At 34.2% G+C, this 10,363-nt stretch overlaps 1 protein-coding gene across 1 annotated transcript in view; it reads left to right on the plus strand.

The window, feature by feature from the left end:
* The window catches only part of LOC138705780 (uncharacterized), a 58,106-nt gene extending 47,945 nt beyond the window's left edge, over nt 1-10,161 (plus strand). Inside the window, exon 3 of the mRNA XM_069834415.1 lies at nt 694-10,161. Coding sequence (XP_069690516.1) covers nt 694-2,715 — 2,022 coding nt within the window. The 3' untranslated portion in view covers nt 2,716-10,161. The remainder of the gene's footprint in view (nt 1-693) is intronic.
* Nucleotides 10,162-10,363: the final 202 nt, after the last annotated feature.

The following is a 10,363-nucleotide window of genomic DNA, read 5'->3' on the forward strand; positions in this document are numbered from 1 at the left end:
AGAATGCAAATTCATTAAAGAAAAATAAATTTAAAATTGCGCCTTCGGCAGGAAAAGTTATGGCTACTGTGTTCTTCGATTCAGAAGGACTCATGTTTGTGGACATCTTGCTACACGGAACCACCATTAATTCTGACTCGTATGTGGCAACTCTGAAGAAACTTAAAGCTCGACTGAGTCGTTTTCGACCATATCGAGAGAAACAGGATGTTCTGCTATTGCACAACGGACGGCCGCATGTCAGTCACAAGACCACAGACCAGAACAGAAAACTTGGATAGACAACACTGAAACATCCGCATTATAGTCCTGATCTGGAACCATGCAATTACTATCTCTTTGGTAAACTGAAGGAACCCGTTCGCGGAACGAGACTTGAAGATGACGACTCCCTCGTGCAAGCTGCTAAAGACTTGCTGATGTGTTGGTCCAGACTTTTACCATGCAGGTATACAGACCATAGTTCCAAGGTGGCGTAAGGCACTTGAAAGGGACGGGGATTATGTGGAAAAGTGGTATTTTGCTCCTAAAGTATTTATCTACATTCTGTGAAAATACCAAAACTGTAAGATAAAAACTTAAATTTTAAATAAATGTTGTGCATTACTTTTGGAGTGATTCTCGTATGAATATAAGTGTATGAAATAAATCATTTACAACATGTACTATTTTATTTTTCGTACATTTTTTCAGAGAGCAGAAGGAGGACACTATGCAACAATTTCCAGAATCAACGACATTGTTACTGAATCTAATCCATGGAAAACTACAAAGAGGTTGCATGTGGAAGTAGGTACCACAAGGCAGTCTCTACAAACAACAGAAAGAGCTAATTTAAGTAAATTGCTACCATCTAGTACAAATAACAAAACAAAACAATCAAACGTAAAATTTATAACAAAATTTTATACACGGTCTACCATATCTAGCAATATTTCCAAGACAAATTCATTCACCCTGAGCCAAACAACACCACTATCTACATTTGATAACGATTCTATAACGGAAGGCCATCATGAGACCACTTCACGTGTTTCACCGAATGATACAATTGTTTTCATCATTGACAACAGTTCCGTCGTTGTAACTCCATCATTAAACACCTTCACACCACCTAGCAATATTTCCAAGACAAATCCATTCACTGTGAGCCAAACAACACCACCATCTACATTTGATAACGATTCTATAACGGAAGCCCATCATGAGACCACTTCACGTGTTTCACCGAATGATACAATTGTTTTCAACATTGACAACAGTTCCGTCGTTGTAACTCCATCATTAAACACCTTCACACCACCTAGCAATATTTCCAAGACAAATCCATTCACTGTGAGCCAAACAACACCACCATCTACATTTGATAACGATTCTATTACGGAAGCCCATCGTGAGACCACAGCACATGTTTCATCGAATGATACAATTGTTTTCATCATTGACAACAGTTCCGTCGTTGTAACTCCATCATTAAACATCTTCACATCACCTTCTACTGAAACAAATTGGAACATTTCTGATCACAGTATAGATCAGTTCAATGTTACAAAATTTCTGTTACCTAATAGTACTATGACCAAAATATTGACTTCAGAAACAATTATCAGAACATCACAAGTAGCAAGAAACATTCCAACAACACCTGCTACTGCTACTAACAACACTTCTGAGGATACTAATTTTTATGATACACCTACTGATGTTACTGACAGATACCATGATGACTCACAATCTGGAAAAAGTTCCAATGTTCAACCAGTAAGTGATGCAAGTTCAACTTTAGATGCTAGTTACACTCATTTCTCAGATAACAGAAAACAGCATGATATCATTGCCATGAATGAAGAACTATCAACTGAATCAACAAAATTTAACATTTTCACTTTGAATGTTACTGACCACCCTTTCTTAAATACTACACAACATAAAATAAATGTTGAAACAAACATACCTGCGTCTTCTCCAAAAGATGTTACTTCTTCAATTTTTGTTCTTAGTGAGCAACAAACATATATTACAAATATAACTAAAAAAATTGTTCGTGTTATTCCTACAGAAAATATTACCAAATTTAGGAAAGCAACAACAATATATGAAGAAGAAAAAGAAGGAGAAACTATAACGCCTTCTTCTCAATCAATGGATGTTCCTAACACAACCGACAATGAAAATATAACTCGCTCTTCTGAGCCAATAGATGTTATTAGCACAACTGAAGAAATTGTAATACTCTTTACTGAGTCAATAGATAACACTAACGACACTGAAGAAGAAACTGTAACACCTTCTTCTGAATCAATCGATGTTAGTAACACAACTGAAGAAATTACGATACTTTCTACCGAATCAATAGATACCACTAACAACACCGAAGAAGAAATTGCAAGACTCTCGTCTGAGCCAGTAGGTGTCATTAACACAACTGAGGAAACTGTAATACTTTCGACTAACTCAATTGCTGGCACTAACAACAATGAAGAACAAACTATAACACATTCTTCTGAACTTATAGATGTTACTGTCACAACAGAAGAAGAGCTCTCTTCTGAATCAATGAAAGTAACTGTTGTAACTCCCATTGGTGCTAGAAGCAGTACAATTTCAAAATCTGCTGAAACTCATAACTCAAATACCGGTAGCGGAAATCAAATAACCACAACACCTGCTGTTTTCAGTGTAAATACAAGTATTTCTAGAAATAGTACAATTTAAAATTGTAGACTACTCAAAATAATTTTATGGATGAAGGATATCAAAAATATATGACGAAAGGAACAACTATAACATCTCCTATTAAATCATAAGAACATATCGCCTACTTAGGATCAGAGAGACGTATCTACAAAATGATGGTTTTGAGATAAATGGACTTAAAGGTTTGCTCTTAGAATTTGGACACTTTGCAATATTTTTCCATCGAATATTCTGTTGTAAATCTTCATTACAGTTAATGTTATGACTTGATAGTATTATTCCTATGCCACTTAATAAGTTGTAATAAACTATTATTTTAATTTATGTATGTAGATACGTTTGTCTGATTCTTAACAAATTCAAAATTGCAGTTCAACTTACGGCAATCAAACAAGGACATTACAGTATTAAGTAACATTATAATGCGTTCTGTAATGTCTGACAAGAGACTTGAACATTGTCGGCATAGGTAGGAAGGCGGATAATTGCTTAACAACCAATAGCAGAGATCACATCCCACGCTTATCTTGAAGTTGGGCGGTCTGAAGCGTTCTGTCCGCCCAATGTCAATATAAGCCTTGGACTGTGAGCTCTGCCATTGGTTGTTAAGTAATTATCCGCCTACGCTTATCTTGAAGTTGGGCGGTCTGAAGCGTTCTGACCGCCCAATTTCAACATATGCCTTGGACTGTGACCTCTGCCATTGGTTGAGTAGTAATTATGCGCTTTCCTACCTTTGCCGACAATGTTTACGTCTCCTGTCAGACATTATGGAACGCAGTGTAGAGATCTAATTTCACTGCAGCTGTTGGTCATGAATTGTATAAACATGAGTCTGTGAGATTCAGAGACTGAAATACAGTAACAAAGACTTTCCTCTCCAATACAGTTGGTTTTTATACAATACAATAATAAAAGTTCTTGAATTGTTTTCCTAAACATTAATAATCTACAGGACTTTGAACTTGAGATAATAAAGTATGAGGTAAATGGCATTACAGGTTTTATATCTAATATACTACAGAATATGCAGCTAAACAAAATTATTTGTTAATATTATTTAGGCTCAACTACATCGTTCATTCATTGATACCTCACCCAAATTTAAAAAGTAAGCATTAATAAAGTACAGAATATAGTTAAATGAATATTACATACTTCACTGAGAAGCTAATAAATTAATATCAGAATAATAATACTTCCAATTAATTTAATAAATCTGTAATGAAAACTAAAATAAAACTGAATGCGTATTTTACTCCTAGTTATCCTCCACTGATTCATCCCCCACGAGGTCAGAAGTATTAAGACCTTGGTAGAATGCATGGTACCTAAGGGGTTTATACCTTATAACACAAATCTAGGAAATCTTTTTTCTTTTCTCTGCTTATGCAGAGGGGGCCGTCGTAAGTGGGGCAAAGAACAATATTGTTTTCAGACTCTGATAACCTTCGTAGACCAGCTGTTTTCTTGGTTCGTAGAACCTGGAATGCGTCATTGTAGGAATATTAGTAGAATATCGTGTAAGGAACTTTTTATCTAAACCATCTTCAACCACGTTTCAGTATCACCATTTTCTGCAGTTTCCTTATTGTTTATCATCTTCTTATGGAGTTGGCTGAAATCTAAAAAGCGAGTGTTATCCATCTTTATTACCATATGCTTGTCTGATCTCATTCTCACAATAGTATACCATCCAGTAAAATCGAATACATCACATGTTTACTTCTTCATTCTAGGTTCGCATGGGTACAGTCCACTTCCATACGTGAATGTCAGGGCTCGAAGAAACACTGGTTAATTATAGAAATATCCATTATATTCAATGCATGTAAACACATAATAATGAAGTTCATATTCCTATTCTGGCCCTCACATATGACGGAAAACAAGTTTACTTCTTTCCCACCTCCGTGATTTTTAGGAAATTCCATACACATGAAGCCACATCTATGGAGTCTCTTTTTCCGATCGTTTCGTCCCACACGTAGAAATATGCTTTGTTTACCTCTACATTAGAGCAGTAAGATTATAAACAAATAATCTCCTCTGCAGAATATTGCCTTTGAATTTATTTTTGGACAGCAAAGCACAGCTCCCAAGTCAGTCGAATTCGATTAACACATTTTTACCTTTTTTGCCTTTTCCTTCTGAACATTTTTTAAGTCTCTTGCCATTTCTTTTTTTTTTTAATGTGATATTCCTATTCCCTTTCCAAACCGTCGTCCTTTTTTTCTTGCAAATTTTAAACATTTATCACACATATCGTTTCGAGGCCTATGAAATTTCAGATTGAATTTTGTTTGGAATATTTACAGATAGAACTATAATTTTTCTGCTACCCTCCCTTCTGCATGACACTTTTCTTGATACAAATCATCATTTAAATTAATTCATTGCTGAGAAAGAACATGGGTAATAGTCGATACGTTTAAGAGGAATGACGTGAACTATAACTATTTATCTAGGATCAGAGAAACGTAAGCGCTATTACGTTTCAAATATTGGCATTGTTTTTTAGAATCCAAGACGGATAAGCTCTTACGTTTGTCTGATCCGTGCTATTATTCATCAAATGTAGATACGCTAGCACCTAAAATTCGAATTAGTTAAGATACAGATACGTTTGTCTGATCCTCAGATAGACCTCAGTTTCTGGTTTCTTACAGTTGTGTCAGTTAAAAAATGGAGAAATTGTAGATACGTCTCTCTGATCCTAAGTAGGCGATATGATGCGAATTGAAATTACCTTCATTAACAGTATGTAGCTTGGTTACACCTTGGTTTAAAAAACTGCACAAACTGATATCTTGTATATGAAATAGGCCTATACAACCATAAACATAGACATAACAAATAATAATAGTAATAATAATAATGATGATGATTACGATAATAATAATAATAATAATAATAATGATAATAATAATAATAATAATAATAATAATAATAATAATACAAAACTGTGTTTCTTATAATAAAATTAAAAATAGCGCTTGTATAATTTATTAGTCTGTAATTAACAGTTTTGAGATACTTAGAAAAATCTTCACAGGTCAATGGAAATAGTAAAATACATTATTTTGTAATTCTATTTGTTGATACGCGTTTTCAATAATAATAAACTACAAATCAGCACTTTTCAATAGTTCTAAACTATTGAAAATAGTACGATATGTATTTAAATACAATTAAAGTTTACTAATTTAATTAAGATAATATGAACGAGCAATGTACCGGTACACATAATTTATTTCAGAAAGTAATGTGCATTATGTTTATTAAAGCAATATAAAGCTCGTGTAAAATCACCTTTCCGAGGAAGGTGAAACATAGCAAGTACGAATCTTGGAAAGAGCCAACCAGTTAAATTGACTAGGATAGAGTTGCTACGAAAAAATTAGTGTGAAGATTAATTATTTATTGGTAGGAAATGCTTCGTAACTACGAGAGCTGTTTTCTTTCTTTTTCAATCTCCGATAGTTAACAAAAAAAAGACAAGTGTAAATAACAAAACGAATTTATTACCAAAAGTAATGTGGGCTGTTAATAAAATCTTTAAATTCCAACCGATTGTGCTAATTCTTTCAGGAAGTGTTAAATCCCGTGTGTATGTACACTTTTCTACCAAAAGTTCTAGGGTTCGATGAAGAGGAATAAAGATATTAATTCTACACTTCGAGATTTTATAAAATTTACAAACTATAATGTCTATAAACATGGTCACTTTTCTACATAATCACCGTGAAAATTGAGGTATTTGTCATAACTGTGAACGAGCTTTCCAATCCCATCTTCATAGATGTTGCCGCCAGTGAGTCAAGATGGGCCTTAACGTTGATTTGAAGCTCCTTATTAGTCTGGAATCTCTGCTCTCTTAACACTTTTTCAGTTCAAGGGAGAGATGTAAGTCGCTCGGCGCTAAGTCGGGCTATGCGCCTGGTGTTCAATACACCTTTTTGGTCCCAAAACACGGTAACCATAACCTTCTTGTTATTGGAGGTTTGTTTTAACTTTTTCGGTTTGTTTGGTGAGTTTGAGTGCATCAATTGTTGTGATTGTTGTTTTGCTTCGTGAGTGACGTATTGAATCCAGGTCTCATCTCCAGTCACAATTTATTTTTAAAAATCTTCACCTTCAGCCCCATAACGGATAAGGAACGTCAGTGCTGAGCCATTCGGCGATCTTTGTGGTCATCAGACAACATCTTTGGAACCCATCGAGCGCACAGTTTTTATAGCGTAGGTGTTCTGTTACGATCGTGTAAACAGACGATCTTGAAACTTCAGGAAATTCCACATACAACTCACTTATGATAAAGCTCCGTTTTTCTCAAACCACTTAAGTCAACTCGTTAAACAATGTCTTCTGTTGTGGCAGACTTGCGTCCTTGTCCCCCTTCATCGTGAACATCGGTTCGGCCTTCTTTAAATTTCCTACACTATTCTCGCACAACACCATCACTCATAAAATTTTCACCGTATACTGGGCTCATTCTTCGAGGAATTTCCGCTGCACTATTCCCTTCTACTTGAAGGAACCGAATTATGCATCGTTTACAATGACGCGACATACGCGACAGGACACAGCGACGCGACATTATATAAATTATGGCCCAATAGGAAATCCGAATTCCATGACGTCAGGACACAGATCGTGAAGCGACTAAAGTTGAAATTGAGTTAAATTTTACCGCGCGACGTTACGGGAATGTGTATGTGTTTTGTTTACGATGGCGTCGTTTTCAACAAAATTGAATACTTTTTCAGATGAGATGTTGATAGAATTGGTTAAAGGATACCCTGAACTGTACAGAGTGAACCGTGAGTAATGTCATTAATTTCAAGAGGTTATTCTTTAGAATATTTCAAACAAAAAAGTTAATTTTCAAGAAAAAAATTATTTTATGTGAAAAATTTCAAAGCGTATTTAGGAAAGCCATTGAATTAACTTAATTCCCAATGCTTAGTCAATTTAAGAGAGCAGTGTATTATGATAAAAAATAGTTTTTGTCGTTCAAATATGCAGAAATTTCATTTGAACAATTGTAAATTTTCGTTCTGAAAAGGCGTTTTAAAACGTTATATTTGTAAGATCAAATGTCTGCGTATTTATTATCATAATACAGTGCTCTCTTAAATTGACTGAAAATATTGGTAATTAAATCAATGGTTTTTCCAAAAGACAATAAGAAATGTTTCATATAAAACAGTTTTTATCTCGAAAAGAAAGCAAAAGGAAAACAATTATTTATATTAATTTTTTGTTTACAATATCGCAAAGAATAACCTTATGAAATTAATGACATTATTTACGGTTCATTCTTTATATTACTGTTCGTTTATCTGAAATACACAATATTTTCCACTATGGCTCCTATGAAGTTCGGAAAATTTACTTTTTTCCGATATCCTTCTTCCACCTTCGTGATATTGTCTTCAGAGATTGTCCACTGCTTTTTAATTTATCCCAGATTACAGTACTTGTTTCTAAAACTATAAGCCTAATAGACATTGTGGAGTTACAATACGAAAGTCGTAAAGAGAGAACAAAGTTCTTAAAGAGAGATACCAAGTATTAGGGAAACCTAACCTCAAATTTACCATTAGACGCTCTGCTGGATGCTTCCCGCATTGGACGTATTTGAGGCCCAATGATATGCTGAAGATCATCAAATTGCGAAGTTGTCATTCGCAACTTCTTGGCGGGAGAATAAATCGTAGCAGCCATGTTTACGTGCCTGTAACTCTGCTCAAAGTTGGAAGTGGCAGAGGTTATAGTGAGGGAGATGCGCAGTCGCCCTCCGAGCATTCCCGCTTCCCACAACTCGTTTGGCTGTTTACCGGCACGATCGGAAGTTGAAAAAAGAACAGCCCTCGTACGTAAGTGCTCAGCAAATTTCAGGGAACATATCTGGCGGCCATATTTCGGTAAAGGATTCTCTAGTACTACCTCTAATGTAACTGGACGATAGTCACATGCCTAGTGTTTTTTCTCGTGCTTTATACGTTGAGATGTTATAGAGTACTATGCTGATCGTATGACCATGGATGATTAAATAAACTGTTTCTCGTACAAAATAAAGAGATACAAATTCTAATTCCAAACTAAATAAGTGTTATTATTGAATCTAAAGATATTTTCAGCAATCAAATATTAAAGAGAATAAAATTTTGCATCACAAAAAGATATAATGTAATACTTGTTTTACAAATTTGAATATAAATTGAGGAAAACGTAAAAAAAAAAAACATGTTACAGAAAATGTCCTAACACTACATATTATTATAACAGGTATCAGAATCACAATTTTATTCATATAAAGGTAAATCCTAAGTAATCTAACAGAGGGAGTAATCTTAATTCTACCATACATGCTAATGATTAGAGCTAGGAAGTTGGTACCAAAACTGTTAAGTTGAGTGAACTTGGACTATATCTCTACCGAATGAAAATTAATAGAGGGTCTCTCAGTGTCAGTGAAACAGAACGACTAACATATATAACCGGGTGATAACTAAACATGTGCTCCAATCGTCCACAGCCTTAGAACAAGTAAATAATATAAAAAAAACAATAATTTTTAATTATAAAATTTGTAACTCCCAATCTAAATTAATTTAATCATACATACAACATAGCCTACAAAGTACACAATTATGATTCTAGCCTCATTATGATAAATAACAATGGACATTTTTATTTTATCAAAATAAATACTCCTTTTAGGTAAGAAAAAAACAATATTTGTACTCTGAAAATATTCGTTCTACGTCATAAGGCGTTACTGGAGCAAGTCTGAAATATGATACAATATTTAATACTATCATCAGGTGAACAACTATTTTCAGAATCTAATAGTGCATCTCGTATGTGGGTCATAATATTAAACCCATAATTGTTTTCAAGAAAATATTTGGTTTCTATTGTAATGGCAGCTAGGAAGTTCGTATCGTAATTCCGATGCTGAACTTGGACTGTAACGCAACTGAATGCATAGCAGCACGAGACGTCAACATTTAACGAAGAATAATCTGGGAAAAAATAAACGTGTTACAAACTCTGTTTGCATAATTATTTGATAAAAGATGAATTTACTTCTTTGGAATCATGCATAATATTCACATTATGTAAATAATACAATAATAACAGAGTAGCTCACTTTGTTCAGAACCTATAATATTAATATAAACTAACAATATTCTTCAAACTATTCACGACTCTATGCAGATCCACAGAATGTCACTATGCGAGCGGCAGCAGGGCGAGGCGCGGGTGACATCTATACCCTTCGCTGTACTCAGCTTTGGTACGAACTTCCTAGCTTTGCTAATGATAGCCCGTAACCGCTTGGCCTTATGGCATGTCATACAAAACAATAAAACTGCAGAAATTATTGAAATGTTAAGTTTTATTTTAGAAATTGTCCTTGTATTTCTGTGAAATAAATTATTTTTAGTAAAACAGTACTTCTTTTAACGGGAATAAAAATTATGTATGTATAGGGGGAAGTCTTGCAGTACCGACCGCTTAAGGTTTTTGGGTTATAAATAAGAAAACATTCAACTTTTTGACACACTTTTTTGATATAATGTAAGTACATATATTATTGAACTCAATGGTAATTACAAAAAAATTCAGAAATTAATATTAATACAAAACATAA

Source organism: Periplaneta americana, chromosome 9 (genome assembly GCF_040183065.1).
Source record: "Periplaneta americana isolate PAMFEO1 chromosome 9, P.americana_PAMFEO1_priV1, whole genome shotgun sequence".
NCBI lineage: Eukaryota > Metazoa > Arthropoda > Insecta > Blattodea > Blattidae > Periplaneta > Periplaneta americana.